The sequence below is a fragment of the Coloeus monedula genome (genome assembly GCF_965178545.1).
Source record: "Coloeus monedula genome assembly, chromosome: 25".
Lineage (NCBI taxonomy): Eukaryota > Metazoa > Chordata > Aves > Passeriformes > Corvidae > Coloeus > Coloeus monedula.
In genome coordinates this window covers 3,458,953-3,479,408 of record NC_138805.1, presented here as the reverse complement: position 1 = coordinate 3,479,408, position 20,456 = coordinate 3,458,953, and the positions used below count along the sequence as shown (strand labels likewise).

The window sequence follows — 20,456 nt, the reverse complement described above, 5'->3', positions numbered from 1 at the left end:
CTTCAGAGCCCCTGCAAGGGAGACAATTCCTCTTGGAGCTCACTGGAGCGAGGATTGCAACAGAGTTAGCACAAGAACCGATGGGAGGTGAACGAGAGAGTAAAAGATCCAGGTTTTAATCTTTAGCACACAAACTCCTTCCTAGATGTTTGCTTTGGAGACAGAGCCCTGACAGTCCTCATGGGCACAGCTGCCCTTGTGCAGGGGAAAATGAAGATTCCCAACTCCACAGCAATGGGCAAAGGAGGCATAAATACATCATGGCCCGTGCTGGTTTGGGAGTTCAAGCAATACAAGTACACCCCACACCTAAAGACACCTGTATTGCTTCTAAGGTCACCGGGGAAGCTCCAGGGGAGCGCAGCCACAGCCCAGGAGTTTCCAGCCCCACCACAGGGAGGCTGAGGGGTGGACAGACACGAGCAGTGACCATTTTCTCATCACCCACCTTGGTGCCGTTTGCTCCGCTGACTCCTCTCTGCTACTCCTCCACAGGCACAGCACAGTTTTCCTTGTTTTCTGATGGAATCGCTAGATAGTCTGTCCTGTAGTTGGAGGGAAGGAGGAGAGCACTCAGTGTAAACCCCAGTTTGGGTAAACTCACTTTTGCTGAATGCCTGGCAGCACCTCTGAGGTAACAAACGTCACCTGCAGAAGATGCTCACAGTAGGAGCTCCTTGGCAGGAGCAAGCACCGAGTCTTCCCTGCTCTGAAATCCTACACACCCAGCCATCCTATGTACAAAGAGTGCTCTAATCCAAGGCAAGTGCTTGGAAAGATGGGAATGGGCCAGGATGAAACCAGACCTTCCAGGAGAGCATCTCCACAGGGTCCAAACCGGGCCACCCTGGAACACCGTTCACTCCCTCCCTGGTGTGTGGCGCAAGGAGGCACAATCTTGGTGTTCCTAAACACTGCGAGGACTTTGGGCAGAGCAAACACCAACCAGACCGTGCCATAGCAAAGTTCAGTCTTCCTGCAGTCTGCTCTGGGAAATGTGAAGAGCTCTTGCAGGTCAGATCTCATCTCCAGGGGTTCCACACTTACGCGTTTTCCTGGGCAGCCTCCTCTGCCTTGGAGACCTTCCTGTAGCAATAAACCATTTCAATCAGCAGCCACAGCGTGAGGAAGACCAGCAGAATATACATCATAATTTCTGAGATGACGGAGGTGAAGTCTTCTCCAGCTGTTGATACAATGAAAATATTAAATAACCCCATCTCATTTCCATGCAGCTCCACAGACGCTTTCCACCCTTGTGTCATCCCTCCTAACCCGCCTTGCCAGAGATCTCCAGGTGCCTTTAGGCTGTGAGGGGGCAAAAGAGAGGGAACTGCAACAGGCAGGGATCCCAGTGCGTGTCTGCAGCGGGATCCAACATGCACAGCCCTGTCTGTGCCACCCCCACATCCTCACGGATTGCTCACCTCTCTTCACGCTCTGTTTCCTCCCCGTGTCCCACTCGCTGGTGTTACTCGGCTCAGTTGTGCCGCCAGCGATTTGTAAGGGATCAAAACACCGAGGTGCTTGTGCGGGAGAGGGAGGGGAACAGGGCACACAAAAGGGCTGAAAGCTCGCGCCCCTCTCTGAAGAGAGCAGCAGAATTCCCAGTGCTCTGTAACATGCCGGGATGTCAGCACTGAACCCAGCAACACCAAGAGGAACAGAAAGACTCGGGAGCACTCCAGAGGGAAGCAGGAGAAGCAGGAGACTGGTGTCAAAATGGAGAATGAGTCGTTGTTCCAGGAGGGAGGGGGCGGCAGCAAGGAAACGCTGCGGCTCCCTGGGAAAGGCGTTGCTGTAGCATCCCAGAGCCGCCACGGGAGGAGCTGGAAACCTCTGCTCGCGCCTGCCCAGCTGTGCCCAGCTGTGCCCAGCTCATCGTGCCTTCCCGCAGTCGCACACAACCAGCCCGTGCCTAAAAAGAGCCTCCAGCCGTCAAACAAGGGACAGGTTTTTCCTCCTAAGCCCCGCGTTTGTTGCTGACAAACTCAGAACCCTCTCCTGCGGTGCTGTGACAAACCCTATCCCCGGGTGACAACACCCACGGCCAGTGACAGCACAAAACACTTTCTGGCAGCCCTTCCTACCCTCCTCCACCACGGTGAGGTGGATCACCCTGGAGCTCTGGAAGAGGGGCCGGTGGATCTCAAACTCGAACTCGCGGGTGATGTTGCAGGTGTAGATGCCTGAATCGTTCAGGGTCACGTTTAGCACAGTGATGGACACGTCCTGCATGTCTTTGCTCCCATTCCACTGTATCCGGCCACTGAAGCGGCTTGGAAATTCGTGGTTCATCTTCCTGTGCTCGTAGATCTGTGAGGAAATGGGAAAGGGTGCTCTGGTTAATCGCTGCCTCGGACAACACCGTGGCATGAGCCAGGGACAGCATCCCCCTCTAGCTACACTCAGGGATGTTCTGAGCTCCCTTGGTAACAGCAGCTATTCCTATTCCATCATCCTTTGCCTCAAAATATCAGGTGACTTCACAAAAGACAGGAAAATGAGTTATCGGGAATCCAATATCTCCATCGGAGAGGGAGAAAAACTGAGGCACAGCAAAACACAGCCACACGTGGGCAATGACACAAAAAATCAGCCATGGAACTAAGAACTGGGATTCTGTAGTTGTCGTGGCCAGCAAAGTGCCTGTTGGTCAGTGCAAAGAACCACAGGATATACCCAGTGAAGACAAAGAGCCCTTTTTGGGAAGCCCTGGGATGTTCAGCTGAGATGGAAGTGCTGCAGGACAAACATGACCGTGTGACATTCTGGCTGAGCACCGTCCCCATCGTGGCCCTGCCCGCCCCAGCTCACTTTGGTTGGTGTTCTTCAGGTTGCCACTGGCAAATGGATCACCCAGGGCACTGGAAGTGAATTCCCATCTCATTCCTTAGCCTGGCCCCTTTAGTTCTCAGACAGAAGGAGAATATTTGTCATCCTGCCCAGCCCTGCTCAATCACAGACACTGATTTAATACTTCAGACCCCAGATAAAATAGCTAAAGAAATGTGAGCTCAGCCTTTATCTTGTTCTCCATTTTACCATTCTCTCTTGAATTCCAGCTGCCCCTTATCTGTCCAATTTCCATTTTGATTCACTCTGAAAATCAATTTTACCTTTTCCTGTCAGGGAGCCAGAACAACTCCCAGAGATCCTCCCACAGTCAGGATAACGCTGCTTTCTCTGAGGCAAAAAGAAGTAAATCCTGTCCTGCAGATTTATTGGAGGCCAATTTCACCTCCAAAAGAACAGCTTTGGGGTTCAGAACTGATTCAGACAAGGGTACCAAGTGTCAGTCATATCTGACATCCTTAGATACTGAGCTTGAGGTACTGAAGGAATGGGACTGGAAATTGGTGTTGCTGAATCTACAGCCCAAATGTTTGAGCTCAAGAACTGATTCTTTTCCTGCCAGGAGTTCACGCTGTAGCCAGGTGTGGAAATGGGATAAGCAAGGAAAGAAATGGAAAGGGCTTGGGTGCCAGACATACATACAGGCTCATCCTTTCCCCCATTGGGCCTGTAGAACCATTCCACCACCGTGGTGGCCGTCACCTCTTCCCTCTTCATGCAGGAGATGCAGAGCAGCTTCATGTCAGTCCCTTGGACAGCCTCTGTCTCAGATGGGACTTCCACACACACTGAGGAACAAAATCCAGCTGGGGGAGAGGAGCAGCAGAGAAAGAAACATTAAGACAGAATTAGAGAAACATCAGTTATTCACATCTTGGCATTAATGTCCCCAGTGGAAATGGTTTGATTTATTACTAGCACTGCCTGATAACAGATTAAGTCTCAAATGTCAGATTTTACCAAGCTTCCTTCTCTGAGATATTAATAATTCATAATAATTAACAGAGGGTGAACACTTCACACAGACTCACCTCTCCCAGCATCTGCTTTGCCATAACTTTCGTCTTTCCCTGGTAATTAATGCCACTTCAAAGGCATTGTTCATTCCCTCCCATGCATGCTGGGCATGCTCTTGTTAGAGCAGCAATTACAGTCTGGGATGAGGGGCAGCCCAGAATTCCAGAGTGGAGGAACAGCTCGCCCTTTGTGTTAAGCTGGAAGGTCTGGATGCTTCAATTCAGCAAAAGCTGGGAGGGTCCAGCTCCCTTCCTGTCCCTGGGCTCCATGGGCACTACTGGGAACCAAGGGGCTTGGACAGGAGTAAATTTGGCAGCGGGAGGAGTTATTGATTTCCCAGGCATTCCTGCTCAAAACGCTTCCAATCAAAGCTGTGCTAACGCTGGCAACTCTCAAATCCTGCTCTTGCAAAGAGGGCAGAAATCGTTGCATGTGAAGCCACACGCTCGAGCAGAAAGGGATCGTTTGAGTACGACATCTCCAACCAAATCCCTGCTGACATTTGTCCCCTGGGCTAAACAATCCCAGCCTCTGTCTGTCCAAGGCTGTCTCCAGAGCCCAGACGCTGACTTTGCTGGCTGCTCCCTCCTCCCCAGCCTCTGAGGCACCATTAACCCACTCTCTCAAGCAACATATTATCCCGGGACTATTCCTGGAAGCAGCCTGGTTCCAGGTCTCCTGTACTACCAGCTGCACAGGCAGCAGCAGCTTTCAGGGAAAAATAAGGAAAAAGCTCCTGGATCCTGCTTTACTCTGAGAAAGGAAATCTGTACACACAGACAGGCACCCACACACAGGGCTGAAGGCACACGCGCATTAAATGTGGCAAAACCGCCCAACCTTTTCCCATGGCAGGAATCAAACTGCAGTTGCAATCGATTGATTAACTCCAGTTTACACAGACTGCACGGAAAACCGGCACTAAACCAGCGCTTAGCGGGCTGCACACCCTCCCCGAGGCAACTCGATGTTAAATCCCGCTGCAAACCCCAGACCACCAGCAATCAGTAAGGGACCAGCACATGCTTCGTGCCGTGACTCTGCTCGGCACTGAGGTGTTTTCTCCGCTCGCATTCACTCCCTCACACTCACACTAACTCTGCACGAGCGGAATTCCCTTCTCCCGGCAACAAAAGAAGCCACTCGGAGGGCAGGCGTGAAGGGAGCATTCTCCCTTCCTTACGGCAGCATCCCGAGAGCCGCAAGCCCCAGGGGTGCCGGGGTGGAGGCGACAGGGAACGGCAGCACCTACCCCAGAGCAGCAGGGCGAGCGCGGCCGCGCAGAGCAGCCGCGGCAGCGCAGCCATTGTTCCGAGCCGGGCCGGCGCTCAGGCTCCTCGGCAGGATGCTCTTCCCCCGCTCCCGGCGCAACAGGATGCCGGGCGAGGAGCGGCCGGGCCGGGCGCGGTCCGGGGGCTGCGCTCGGCCGCGGGGGCGGCAGCACCACGGACAGAGCCCGGGCCCGGACAGCTCCGCCGGCTCCGGGGCTCCGCGGGCGCGGCCGGCGCTGCGCAGGGCGCGGGCGGAGCAGCAGCGGCGGCGGCGGAGCAGCGGCAGCGGCGGTGGATCAGCGGCAGCGGATCAGCAGCAGCAGCAGCAGCAGCAGCAGCAGCAGCAGCAGCAGCAGGTGCCCCGCGCCGGGAGCGGCTCCGCGGGGCGCGGCCGCGGCGCTGCTGTTCCGCGGGCTGCGGGGCGCAGCGCCCGGCGGGGAGGATGCCGAGGATGCTGGAGCAGCCCGGGCGGGGGGCACGGCCGGCACATGCGCGGCCGCCTCCCCCGGCCCCAGGCGCGCCGGGCTCCTCCCGGCTCAGCTCAAGCAGCCTGGAGCTCCGGGGGTCCCGCGGGCAGCGCCCAGCTTGGCTGGAGGCATATCACACAGAGGCTATCGCACAATCGTGGGGTGTTAAGGCGTTGGAATGGACCTTAAAGCTCATCCAGTCCCACCCCCTGCTGTGTGCGGGGACAACTCCCACCAAGCCACATCCAACCTTCCAACACGTCCAGGGATGGGGCAGCCAGAACCTCCCCGGTCACCCTGTCACCACCCTCACAAAAAAAGCGTTTCTTCCCAAAATCTGAATTTCCCCTCTTTCCATTTGTAGCCCTCACTCCTTGTTCTGTCTCTAGAGATCAACACCACAGATCAGCATCACTGTCCTGCCTCCAAAAAAAGCCAAGGGGGGGGAAATGGGGGGAGTTATCCCTGCAGGGTCACAGAAAGGCCTCTGCTGCTAATAAGTTTAATACTAACATTTGCACAGCTCTGAAGGTCAGAGTTGGAAATACTGGGAAATCCTCTCGCCTCATGTTCCTGTCTGATTCCAGGGAATTTAATGCCAGCAGCAGGCTGGGCTTTCTCTCCTTGGATGGGGGCCACCATGCCCTGGAGAGCTTCTGCAGCTTTGAAGGTCACAGTGGACAGAGAGAGGGAAATGAAGCGTTTGTTCCATGTGCTCCTTTTAAAGCACCTGCAGCTCGATACACAGCACAATCTATGGAGTTAAACCTGGCCAGCCCCACCAGAGAGTGGCACTGGAGCAACTGCCAGTGCCAGAGCTCAGCGTGCAGGTGGCCAGACCCACCCGGAGACGTTTGCAGCCAGCAGGAAGCATCAGCTTCAGCTGCACCCAGGCTCTCTGCTGCGCACACGCCACTGGTGGTGGCCACTGCCACAGCTCCGTGGCCTCCCAGGGGTGGACACAGGGGTTTGGTGCTGAAGGCACACACGTGAGATCAGGTCCCCACACTGCTCGAGTGGGCACAGAACAAAGCCAACACTTTTTCTAGACATCATCTAATTGTGTTTGTGTCAGCAGGCTGCATTCATCATCTGCCAATAGCCACACGCAGCAGCTGCCTGCACGTCACCCTTCACGGGCTCCGGTGACTGCTCCAAGTAATTCCCAGCTAAGGACACCCTCCTGAGCCCTTGTTCTGCCTCACGGTGCTGACTGCACCGGTTGCTCTGCCCTGTTCCAGCCCACGGCAGACTGGGATTCCTGAAACCTTTGCAGCCTGAAGTATTCCAGCAGGGGCTGACCAAAGCCACACGCTGGCTGTCAGGTTGTCCTCGCTGTCCCCTCTGCTCCCAGGCTTCTTTGGGTTCCTGTGCACTCTTCCAGCAACCCACCAAAAAAACCTCAAACCTATTTAATGTACCTCCAGGAGCCAGGTGTGACCAGGGAGACCAACAACTTGCAAGATGTTGATGCCAGCACCACAATTCCAATCCCCCCTTAGAAGTCCATCATGGATACAGAGATCTTAAAATCTGACTTTTCTCCCTGGGAAGACAGAACAGCAAACATGATACCCAGAGCTGCATGAAGGACACTGAGCCATTTCTTTTGTCCCATTGCCCCTTGTTATCATCACAACACCACGAAGGGAAGGGCAGGTTAAGCCACGAGGATTTGCTCCTAACCCTTCTGGAACAATCCATCCCACGCACGGCAGATGAGTGCTGGGGGTGGGTTTTTTATGGGCACAGAAGCTTCTGGACAACGTCCCCAGTTCTCTCCTTTGACAACCACCTGTTCCACAAAGCACCATGGAAATCACAGCTATTCCCAGGCAGCCAGGTGCTCTGCCAGAATGCAGAGCAGGGATCAGCAGGGCTGCACTGTTTGTGCTGCTGCAGCTCTAATTACATCTATTACGGAGACTTCTGCCAGGGATGAGACACAGGGGCCAAGAGGATTAAGAGGAAGCAGCAGCTCTACCACACTGAGTCAGTCAGAGCCACTGAGTGACCCCCCAGCCCTGTCTGCTCCTGCCTGCTGCTCCCCAGGTAGAAACAGAAGCCTTTTCTCCCCTAACCCCAGGCACTCCAGAACCCGCCTGCCAAGCAATTCAAATTACAGTGGCAAACATCCTGAAAAAGTCATGAGCTTTCCCTCAGAATCACTCATGTACCAGCCTCAATTACTTCATTCCAGACCAGAGTTGTAGCTGCTATTTAAAGAAGGGAAATGGGGCCCTGAGGTGAAGAAAACTTCAGGTGAAACTGGCCTTGGATTTGGGTGGATTTTGAGATGAAAAGTTACAGGACAGGAAGGTCACAGCCTCTTCTGTCGCTCTGGAGAGGTTTTTTCTTCATCTGTGATTCTTCACCTTGAGCCTGCTTCGTGTACCACAGACAAGATCCAAGGTGACTTGGAACAAATACCTGTAGCCCATCCAGTTTCCTAACCTGCCACAGCCTGTGCTGGGTTTTGTTTTCAAAGCAAACTTCCCTGGGCTCGCTCAGAGGGACTGAATGAAAGGATAAGATCATTTCACTCTTGCTACAATCTGGGAACCACTCCAATGTCACCCCGTGCCTGTTTAGGACAAGCAATGAGCACCTCCCTGCCCTCTTCAGGGAGACTTGCAAATGAATGGGATGTCACACTGCAAGCCTGTTTTAATTTTGAGCACTGCACAAGCGATGGAGAGCAGAGATTCTTCCAACCCCATCCCACGCCAGGATGATGCACAAGCTGCTCCTCCCTGCTGCCCCAGCCCTGGTGCCTCCAGTGAGCTGGCCAGAGGGCAGGGGTGGCCTTTAGGGCACCACAGAGGGCACTGGCACTCCAGGGGAAATGGGGAAGGGGATGCAACGTTGAGAGAGAGAAATCTTGACTGTTGAGGGAGAAATCTCTGCAAGAAGCAGCCCAAGTTATCATGCGGGGGTTGCTATGGCAACCCACCCAGTTAATGCTTCACAGGAGGAAAAAAAAGAAAAAAAAGGCTGAAAAGGCTGGCACTTGTGCACAGGCACAACAAGACGAGGAGATAAAAATAATTTCAGCACCCTGCCCCCACTAATCCCTCACTGTCATGGTCCCTGAGGCTGGGATAGGGCAGTGGGAACGGAGCCCTGCGTGTCTGGGCTCCCTGGCACGGCCACGTCGGCAGCTCCCTCTGCCATCCCCATCACATCGGCTCGGCCCCTCCTGGCTGCCGGGGGCCAGAGCACGGCCACGGCCGGCATCAGCTGCTCCCAGACCACCGGCCCAGCCCTCCAGGGCTCCCACACCCAGCCCTGCAACCCCCGAGCCTCAAAACCGAGAGACCTCCTTTGTACTTCTCACTGCTGCTCCCCCCACATCAGCCTCCAGCCAGGGTGAAATGAGCAGGGGTTTGCAGAGGAGCCTTACAGGATAATGAATGCCAATTTAGAGATGTTGGATTTAATAGATGTAGGCACCCTTCCCACGCACTCCAACATCCGTGTGACACAAATCCATGGCAAGGGAGGCCTGCTCTGGTTGCCTTCACGGGGTGCCCTGGGGGGTTGGAAAGGCTCATTCAGTTTTCTCTCCACACTCTAAGGTTTAAAACCATGTACCTGCCAACACCTGGATCCTCTGAATGTTCTAAACGAGAGGCAGCTCCAGCTTTGCTCTTCACACACCTTTACACCTGCATTTCCAGCTGACGCACAGATCCGATGCTGGGGACTTGATTTGCAGTTTCCAGCCCCTTCCCACCCCATATTCCAGAGGGTAGGTCCTCATTAATGCCTTAAGATGCAGGTGCCCAGGGTGCCTCTGCTGCCCAGCGTGCTCTCCCCACACAAATACCCACCTGCATTTGTGCTGCACCTTTTTTTTTTTTTTTTGCCAGATCTACCTCCCCATGGAACGTGGCAGGGTGTGAATATCCCCACGACTCCTGAAAACTCTGCTCCATCCTGAGCAGCCTCCGTGTTTTCTGTCACAAGCACACTGCAGGACCTCTCTCCATTCGATACAGACCATGCTTGTTCTTGATTTACTGCTCTCCCTTCCTGCTTCCCCTGAGGGCCCACAAGTCACGGTGCCTTTGCCATCCCTCTCTCCCAGAGAAAACCCAGAGGCGTGTTCAACCTCCTCTATTTATCCTTGGCTCTGGGGATTGTTTTTCCATCAGGTCAAAGAACGAGAAGGGCTGGATTTCTGCGAGCCCTCCCCTCTGTGAGCAAGAAGTGGCTGCCCCTGCGAGCAGCCTGCCCTGCCTGTGAGCATTCCCTGAGCGTTCCCTGCCTCCCAGAGCCAGGGAAATGCTTCCTCAGATGAGGAGCAGCCTCACGTCAGGCAGAGCCTGCGCATGCACGGAGGCCTGGCAGGGTCAGGGATTCCTTGGAACAGCAGCCACGCTCCACAGGCTGAGCTCAGAATTCCCCCCTCCATGTCCAAGACAAGCACAGAGCACATTCCTACATGCTGCAAACACGTTGTGGTCATCAATTAAATAAACAATTCTTTTCTCTCCCCCCAGAGCTTTAATACAGGCCTTACTTAGAGGAGTGTTGTTGTATACATCCTGGAAATTCTAAGCCCTGGTGTCCCTCCAGGTGCTTTTGGGCATTGTTTTCTGGGACTGGATGCCAAAATAATCAAGCAGTGCCTGTGCATGTAGGGAAGCCTTTGTGTCCATGTCCAAGACAAGCACAGAGCACATTCCTGCACGCTGCTAACACATTGTGGTCATCAGTTAAATAAACACTTTTTTTCTCTCCCCTCAGAGCTTTAATACAGGCCATACTTAGAGGAGTGTTGTTGTATACATCCTGGAAATTCTAAGCCCTGGTGTCCCTCCAGGTGCTTTTTGGGCATTGTTTTCTGGGACTGGATGCCAAGAAAGTCAGGCAGTGCCTGTGCAGGTAGGGAAGCCTTTGTGTGCTGGCACCGAAGGGCTGCTTTACCCATCCCAGCCTAATGAGGTGGCACTTGCACGGATTTGCTTTTAGGCCTCTCCTCAGCTCGTTCACCTCAGCACTGGTTGGAAACCCATTAGCGTGTCAGGTTGCCACACGTATTCATTCACATCTGCTCATTTAATTTCGGGATTCTCGCTGCTTGTAAAACACTCAAGAGCCTCAATTAGTTCAGCTCCGTGTGACGATTGCATTTTTTGTGGAGAAAAGCTTGTTCAGGAAATGTCACTGTCTTACCTTGGCTGCTGCTTTTCCTTAAACAAGATTAAAGCTGAATCTCCTCCCAGCTGTCAGTAAACATGGACATAAATCATCTTCAAATCCCTTAAGAGACCAGGAGAATTTGCAATGGAGACTTTTGGTTGGATGTCCCTTATTGCTTTGTGCAATCAGCTCTCCCATTGTGAAACAGAAACTTTTTGGGTTTTGGCTGCGTTCTGCACCCTCCATCTGTGGGCTTCCAGCTTTGTCTTCCTCGTAGCACATTGTCAGCATCTTTCATCTAAAATGACAAACACATTTGCAGTAAATTAGACACCACAGAAGAGAGGGAGGGCGAGGGAGGGCGAGGGAGGGCGAGGGAGGGCGAGGGAGGGCGAGGGAGGGCGAGGGAGGGCGAGGGAGGGCAGTTTTCCAGCTTAAATACAACAGAATCGAAAGGTTTTTTGTTTTCTGTCAGTGAGGAACATCTCCCTGGTCATATTTAAAGGCACTGTGTAAAACAGCAGAAGCTACCCAGAGCCTTGAATCTCTAAAATATCATTTTCTTCCCCCGAAACACGGATTTTCCAAAGGGAATTCCTTGCTGGCACTTCAGTGTCTAAGCAGGCACCTCCTCCTGGCTGGGTATTCTGCTATAGTTTGCTTATTTTAGTAGTGTTTTATTAACTTTAAACGAAGAAACAATTAGAAAAAAAACAACAACAAGCAATTTAAAGCCATCGTAGGTTTCCATCCCGAGCCCAAATAATCCGAGGGAAGGAGAGATTCGATGGAGAAATGCCTGGGTGGGGTTACGTGGGACGGGAAGGAGCACACCTGTGTGTGTGTGTGTGTACATCCATGTCCCGCTGCGGGCGGAGGGAAGCACTCCCGGAGCCGTGCGGTGCCGGAGAGCCCCGGCAGCATTCCCGCATCCCCGGCAGCATTCCCGCATCCCCGGCAGATAGCGCTGTGCCTCCGGGGCCAGCCGGGCTGCGCTCCCAGCCCCGACACACCTCAGAGCCCTGTGTCCCTGCCCTCCTCCTCCTCCCGGCCGCACCTGCTGGCACTCCTGTCCATTACCCGGCGCAGAGAGTCCCCGCCGCCCACAAGATGCTGCACAAAGCCCGGACTAAGGGCTCGGTACAGCCTTTCTAAATCCCAGGATCTAGCGACTGAGATCTTCAGCTGGAAATAGCTTCTCTAGGAAAACTCTTTAATTTGCCTACAAACAGCTGAGGTGTCTGCATCACACCTTTTCCCCAGCTGCTGGGAAACGCTACAGAAATACATCAATTCTCTTCAAAAAAGCGCCCAAATTGCGGGTGCAAATCTACATTGAAGTGTCACATGGCAACTAATCAGCCGCAGTAATTAATATGTGGTGAGCAAATGCAAATTGTCCCTTTCCAGACCAAAGATTTGGGCTTCTTGATTTAGCAAAGCCAAGAAATGTCTGCAACAGAACAGCTCTGACACATTCTAAAAGCATCTGGCCATAAAGGACTTAAGTGATGCATCATCTCCAAACAACCTTCAGGACTGCATTTCCACGGCACAATAAAAGCAAGAGGGATGCAGAAATTCCTCTCCAGCCTGAGCCCTGGCATCCAGTACCAACCCTGCTCCACTCCACGTGCTTGCCTCGCCGTCCTCTCCTTGCTCCTCCTGCTTCCCCTCTCTCTCCTGCAGGAATGGTTTTCTTGGGAAGGCGCAGGGAATGACTCAATTCCAGCAGCAGAGCATCCCCAAAGTAGAGCCAGCAGCCAGGAGTCATGGAATTGCCTGGAGGCTGCTGTTCCAAGGGCAGCTGGAACGAGGTCAGCAGCTCAGGCCGCTGTTTTGGCAAGGATTAAAATTGGTGCCAGCTGCCAGCGATGTGTGGAGGATGGATCAAGGGATCCAGGAGCGTTCCTGGCCCTAATGGTGCTGTGACTGCCTGCCCTCCCTCAAAATTAACACCACCAAAGTCACCTTGTTGGGTGGCACTTTGGAAAAACAGAAGGAAAAACTTTTCCTTCTGGTGCTGGAGATGCTCCAGGACAAAGGGACACTGTGATGGTCAGTCTTGATCACCCTCACTCACAGAGAAATGCAGACTACCAGCACCATGCTCCCAGAAGGTTGGTATTGTGAGCACAACTTCCCACTAAGGGGAAAAATACAGGTTTTTGTTTTTCCTCTCCTGAGAGAATGAAATTTTATTGGCTACTTTCATAACATTTTCTTTATCTTAATGCATACATTTGAATTATCAAAATGGAAACCACTTGGGCTCTCATCTCTTTTTCTTCCCTGCTTGTGTAGATTCAGCACCAAAGGATCCATGTCCAGGTGCAATCAGGCAGTGATAACAGCTGAGCTGTGACCGGGAGCCACACGGATGATGGCACAGAGAGAACACAATGCAATGTATTGACACTGATAAAACCTTTTATATAAAAGTGGCTATCTCGGGAGTATCCACAGGGCCATAAATGCCCAGGAAGAACGAAGAGAAAGGTCACTGGTGTGACCCACTAAGCACAGCCATTCCCATTCCAATGGCACTACACAGCACCAGCCCCAGCAGGACAGGAGTTATTAAATTCTGACCATTCCTGCACTAAGGGTGCTCACAGCACGTCCACAGCACCTAATTCAGACTCACCTCATGCAATGCAAACGATCCTCGATTACAAACATTTCTGGAAGTACAGTTTTCATTGGAAAACCCCAGATCTTTTATATTATCAAGGCTTTTCTGCAGAGGATCAGCAGAGCAATACTGGGAGGCTGAGGAAGGCAGAGCTCAGAACCCTCAGGGGTGGTGAACAAACCACGGGGAGATGTCCACTTTTTGTCAGAATTGTGTTGGAACAAAGCCTTTGGGGGGGAGAGGAAAAAATTACCTTTTTCTATAAAACACAGAAGCTTTGTGCCGGAAATTTCATTACAAAAAGAGCCAAGCAATGAACTATAAAGAGCCCTGAGAGACATGCTCAGTCAGCAGCACTAAATGGGATCTGTTTGTCTGGCAAGGATCAGGTTCTCATCTCCTGCACGGAACCCTTGTCCGTGTGCTCCACCACGGAGGGCAACTCCCTGTCCCCGGACAAAAGTCCTTCCTCCTCCTCCCTCCCATCCCGATGCAAATCAGACAAGGAATGGCACTTCTCTAGAAAGGAGGTGTTCCACAAAAAGCCTTTTTCTCACATACCACAGGCACCACCACCCTTTCCCAGCACCTCAGGGCAACAACACACAAATAAATACCAAGTGTCTGTTTCTGCGAGAACCGAGCAATGAGGCACATTAGTGCACCCTCTGAAGGCACAGGCGTGAAGCCATTTCTGAGGCAGCTGCAATAAAACTTCACACATCCTCGAGAAAAGCTGGAAGCTCATTTCAATTTAGAGAGAAATGCGCTCTCTCTAAAATGCCAGAGAGCTCCTCAGCTGGAATGAAGAGTATTAAGTATTAAGAGTATTAAGGATGATTTTCTTTTCCCAGCTCCTGTGGGGTCTATAAATATTGAATTTGAAAGATGGAGACAACACAGACAAGGAGAGTCAATGCTGCACCTCCTTCTGGGTTCTGCGGGCACTGGCTGTACATCCACCAATAAAATAATAAAGTCCTTTATCTCCTGAACCCACGGGGTGTCAAACCCTCCCTCCCAGGAGGAAGAATGGAAACAGGGGTAAAGCAAGATGAGGTGATTTGCTCAAGGCCACACATTAAACCTGGGCTTGGGGTGAGGGCCCTGCACTTCCCGTTTCCTGCTGTAATGACCAGTTTATGGCACCTCCGCCCCCTCAGTGACCCCCATTCCTTCATTGCTGCCCCATGACCGCACCAGGGCTGGTTTAGCAATGTCAGTCTCTCCCCTTCCCTTATTCATCTTGCTCAGCAAAACCTCCTCACCTCATTTCCCTTTCTAGGCAGAGCTTCACAGGCACTTCCCCACCTCGTAATGCGCTCCTGGAGCAGACAGGAGCCAACGCACAGCAGGGAGCACTATAGTGCTTTAAAGTACTGAAAACTTTTGTCTTTTTAACTCCAGAGAGTCCTTCACTGACTGGGTTCCAGCACTAAAATCAGCTTTCCTCTTGGCAATATGTTTCATGGTGGTTTTTGTCCTCTTCCCACACATTTCTCCTTCTTGAGGCATCAAATCACCTGCATTCCATGATTTGCAAGTTATTAAACACGCAAATAGCCACAATTCCCTATAAGCCGACTCCATGTCCTGCTAATTTAGTGTTTTCCAGCTAAAAATGCTCACCAGGCAGCTTGAAAGGCATCCCACAACTCGCACTCAGCACGGAATGGAGCAAGGCTGACCCCAAGTCTAGGAATCCATGGCGTGATTCCAAACACAGGCTGAGGTTTTCAGGAAGATCTACTGGAGCCAGGAGCATTTCCAGCAGGGTATAGATCCTCCTGTGGGTTATTTTAGTCTCAAAGCCAAAATGCTGCCTCAGGAGGTTCATACAGGACAGACAAAGCTGTGAGGAGGAGCTGCCTCATTGGCTTGTCCTGGTTTTACTCCAAGTATTGGCATCGTCACCAAAGGGATCTGCTCATGCTGACAGTGGCAGCATTTCCCGATCCCATGGAAGCTCTATCCCAGAAAATGACAGAGCTCAGCTCTCTTGGAAGGGTCCAACCCAAACCCCAGCCCTGTCTGGCCCAGCAGATCTCAGGTTTAGCCATGGAAAGAACCTGCCTTTAATCAGAGCAGGAAAAGTCCCCAGGTGCAGGATAACATTGCCAGTTCATAATTCCTTATCTCCAGCTGTTTTAAAGCTAATTTAAAACCACTTCCTTAGAAAAATAATAATTTGTGCTGATCCCCCCCTCACCAATGTAATTATTAAGAATTTGAAAAACATCATGCAGTTTAAATTCCACCAACTCGTATTTCATGGGGTGGCTCTAAATTCCTCAAAAATCTCCCTGAACACCAAAATGCAAATTCCTTTCAGCTCCAAATGTAATAAAATGACAGTGCCACCAGACTGGATGTGCCAAACTGCATCCAAGAGCTGAGCAGCTGCTGAGAGGAAACTTCAGAAGGGAAAAAAAGCAGGAGAGAGAGACGTGACTAAAGCGGGCTGTGGGAGAAGCCAAAATTCCTGCTCACGAGAAATGCCTGGAGGCATGGAACAGCAGACCCCAACACTCACCTCGGCAGCAAGAAAGGTTTCTTGGGAAAGGAGCTGTTTTGTTGCCTCTAATGAGGTCAAGCTTCCACTGGAATTTCCTCCTGCAACCCCAACAAAGCTCCCCAGCCTTTGCCCACAGCCGCTCACATGTGCTGGAGGTTCTTGTTTGTGGTGCAGCTGTCGGAAGCGGGGAGGAAGCAGCATTCCCACAATCCCATCTCCATCAGCAGCTGGCTGTGCCTTATCAGCCACCTGCCTCACATGGCTGGAAATACTTTCCATGAGGAGGCAACCGGCAAACAGCTCTGAAATAGGGCACAGAGATGAGCAGCAGGGCAGAGATGGCAGAAACCCCACTGCCAGTCAGGATTCCAAACACAGAACCTACCTGCTCTGGTCCTGTGGGGATGTTTAACCCTTCCTACACCTCCAGTTCCGCAGGGAAATTGATAATTTGCTTTTTCTTCCAGCAAATTCTCCAGGGGCAACCTGATACCCCCAAGTCCAAGCCACTCTCACCATCCTTGCTGAGCTGCTCATTTTTCCCTTTCCCATTTTCCCATGTCTCCCTCACTGCTTGTAGGCAGGGATTTTTCCAAGTCCTGGATTTGCAATCCACCTCTTTGTCCTTGGGGTTTAACAACCTGCACAGCCCAAGGTTTTGTTCAGAGGGAGACAAATTAGTCTAATGGGAATGGCTAGGTGTGCCAGGATTTATGGCACTGAGACAATGACCAGACCATGGAGCACATCCCCACAGGGTCACAAGAGATCCCTGCAGGCAGCAAAGTATTCCCAGGGGAGCAAACACCTCAGAACTGGGATGAATTTCTGGTAAGGAAGGAAGGAAGACACGGAGAAGCAAAGAATCAGGCACGGAATTCAACAATGAGGAGGCAGCACCATGGTCTGGGACAAGCTCCAAGGCAGCCCTGACATGCTCCAGGTTACTGCTGGAATCAGTGCCCAAATCAACACCCAAATCTCATCTCTCCCCAGGAAACAGGCTCAGAAAAACCCATGGCACCCATTTTAACCAGCAAGAGAGTCCTGAATCAGGACTGTTCACTGCCCTGAGCCTCAGTGCAGGTGCTGGCAGCCCTGGCAAGCCCCGGGGAAGGGATGATGCCACTGCCAGACATGCACGGACTGGGAGGCCAAATTTTGCTGTTATTGACTTATAAAGCAAGAACTGAAAGTAGGTCAGCAGGCAGGACACCCCAAAGGTGGAGAGAACCATCCTCCAGTCCCTCCTTCCAGGAGGGTTCTGCCTGAGGGTTCTGATTGATGGTTCTGCATAAGCAGAGCTGATTTTTAATGGAAAACCAGAAATGGTTTGAGCCCAAGGCTGCAGTTTTCTCCTCCAGGCAAGTCAGCACTCAGGAAAAAAAAGGAAAATGTTCACACCCCACTTCCTGGGGGCCCCAGGCAGAGGCATGTAACCAAGCCTGCATCAAAACTGAATCAAAAATCCACCCCATGTGCAGCAAAGCAGAGAATATAACATCAGATCTAGCCCAGCACACAGAGCTTTAAGCTATTCTTCCTGAGTGTCCTACATAACAAACCCAAACAAATTAAGGAATGAGTAATGAAAAGGTAGGAGGTGGCAAGGCTTGTTTTGGTTCAGGAAAGGATTCCCATCCCTTGCTTGGAATCTAAATTAGATTCTACTTAGATTAGAGTGAGGCAAGGCCAAATTCCCCTGATGAATGAGCTGCTGCAGTAAATCACTCAGATTTTGCAGCCATTCTTCAACAAATGTGTTTTTCTTTTTCCTTCTTCTCCTTTTGTATCTGAGCTTGTCAGCCCCATGCCACAGCCCTGTTCCCCTGGGTTAGGATATCCCTTTTTATCTCCCTCAGAAAGGGAAGAACTAATTTGTTGTCTGGTAGGGAGAGAAGGTGTTCTTGGCCTGATGAGTGGATTATCTCCCTAAACAAGCTCTGTAATGCAACAAACCCCACACACTCACAAAACCAAAGGAATCCTTCACAACCAGGGATGTGACATCCAAAAGTGAAAGTTCCCTCTCCTGCACAGCATGCTCAGTGCCATGGCCAGGCTTTGGCTAGAGCAAAAATCCAGGGAAAATGTACAAAATTAAATCCATATTCAGGCTTTCCATAGCTGCAAATGGATCTCTGAACACATAGCAGCATGTGTAGGCTCGCAGCACCTGCATGTGATTTCTCTTCCAGCTGAAGAGTGTTGAACAGTCTAGAAACTGAAAAAGAGAAATGGTATCAGGAGTGCAGCATGAGAACATCCCAAAAACAGATGGGAATTGGGCAAGTGGAGTCATCTACCCCCAGGACCTGGGCACTGCTCAGCCTTTATCCATTTGCTGCAGTCCAGGCTTGGGATTTTTCCTCTGCTGCCGCCCTGCACCCCACAGATTATCACTGGAGATGTCAGTGATATCAGCTACGATATCCAGTCCCTCTCAGGAGGAACCAACGACGTGCAGCAACTTAAAATAGATACTGGGCTGAAACTCTTTAGCCTCTGACTCACCCCAGAGGAAGCCAAGCAGGTGTAAACCAGGAGCTGATCCAGAACCTGGGACCTGACAGACCTTCAGGTGCCACCTGCTGCCGCAGAACAGGGACTCATTCATTTCATAGTTGCCAGGCACTGATTTACAGCTTGTTCTCCCTGGCTGGTAGGGCTTGTGTGAACCCAAAGCCGTTGCTGACACGTCCTGCAGGTGGCTGGAGAGCTGGAAAGCTCCTGGTTCCTAATTCGAATCCACAATCAGGTGCCTGAGGTAGCTGAGATGATTTGGTGTAAGCCAGGGACTTCTCCAGGGGTAATCTCTCTCTCTGATGGATTAAAATGAAGCTGCTTTATTTCCCTGGCCCAGCTTCCTCTGGAACCACCCTAATTTCTCTTAGAGAAGCCAATTTCACAAAGGGCAGCTGCAGAAACACGGAGCTTTCATTTTTAGTGCTTACCTTGTGCTTAAACACACTCCCTTAGGCAGAACCAGCCCATTCATCACCCTGATGAGAAGAAATACCCAGAATTACCTCTCAGAGTACAAGACAATTCCCACAGGACTGGTAATTCATTAAGCCTGGTTTTCTTTATGATGCAATTTTCCTTTTCTGAACGTTGCAGAACTGTTTCACTGCTGTGTTCCAGCCTTTGTTTCCTGCCAGCATTGCATATAATTCCTCCTTTCTGCTGTTTGGTTCCACGTGCATTCACTTGGTGATAAAATGATGCTCATTTTGTAGTATCACTTCAGCAGCTGAATAAAATCCTTCAGGGTGATACTGCAAGACAGCAATATCTGAATGCAATGCTGATTTTGTGCAATAACCTGATAAAACCAGACATTGTTCCAAGGAGCTGTTCTCTTGAATGGATGCCCAGAAACTTCTGAAATTATTAATCTTAAAATATGTTATGTTAAAGAGTAGTCTGCTTCCAAATGATGCAGCAGCAGCCTAAACTCCTACATGTTGGGAAGCCAGTGCCAAGGAGTGTAAATTTTCAGGGTTCTGGAACAGCTAAAATGAAAGTATTATTGTATGCACATGAAATATCGAAGTATCTGACTTCCCTTGCAAGGAGGAAAACGCTACCTCATGTATTTTAATTTGCTGTGATTACAGTTTTCATAGGAGAGAGGAATAATAATAATAATACACATTTTGGATCTTTTTTAGTCATCCCACTGCACTCTCTGTGCTGCACTGCAATTTGAAACAATCACAAGGAGATAAAGATGGAGTTTGTTATTGCTGAGGAGCACGTGGTTCACATCCAGTAAATCCCTGGGTCGGTCCCTGAGCTGTGCACATCCCCAGATTTAAATGGATGTTGGCACCAAGGGTGAAAACTCCAGCACTGCAACCCTCACGACACAGGAGCTCACATGGAATTAACCACAGGCTGTTTCCATGGCTCTTAGGGCACTTTGTGGAATCAGGATCCCAAAATACTGCACATTTCTCTCCTCAGAGTTTCCTAAGCTCAGCTGCTTTCCCAGCCCATCCACACTTTGGAAGGGGGATGAGCCCGTCCAGACAGACCCCACTGCAGATATTTGATCCAATCCCATATTTTACACTCATCCCAAGTGCCTGCCTGCCTCATTAGCAGCGAGGGCAAGCTCCAGAGGCAGGCTGGGAGCCAGCCTATTTATCATTCGCGTTTAAGCAATGCTTTCATATTTGCAAAGTGCTGTGCAAACACCAATTACTGCCGGGAGCTGATTAACCCCGGCACGGCGCTGGTGGGACCGTGCTGCTCGCAGCTCCGGAACCAGCTGCAGCTCCATCCCTGCCAGTACCCAGCTGGCCATGCCCTGCCTCCTCTTGTGACACCCCCAGCATCCTCACACTGCCCTGGGAAGTGGCTGCACTCAGAGCCTCTCAATGATCATCGAAATCAGCATCCAAAAAGCACCAAGGCTGGACACTCTGCAGCACCCCGGGGCTGGTGCTGCACGGGAGCTCTCCAGGACAGGCTGCAAAGCAGCCAGGGAAACGTAACAGAGCTCGTTGGACAGGATAACTCAGCTCCCCCCTGCTTTTTCC

At 51.4% G+C, this 20,456-nt stretch overlaps 1 protein-coding gene across 1 annotated transcript; it reads right to left on the bottom strand.

Annotated features, from left to right (window-relative positions):
* Positions 1 to 481: 481 nt before the first annotated feature.
* On the bottom strand, positions 482 to 5,183 carry SCN3B (sodium voltage-gated channel beta subunit 3; the record flags this gene model as incomplete). The annotated part of the gene is made up of 5 exons (XM_082296836.1): positions 5,126 to 5,183; positions 3,499 to 3,662; positions 2,091 to 2,316; positions 1,048 to 1,186; positions 482 to 545 (listed from the first exon to the last, which is right to left on the bottom strand). The coding sequence occupies exons 1-5, from the start codon at positions 5,178 to 5,180 to the stop codon at positions 482 to 484; spliced, it is 648 nt and encodes a 215-aa protein (XP_082152962.1). The 5' UTR covers positions 5,181 to 5,183.
* Positions 5,184 to 20,456: the final 15,273 nt, after the last annotated feature.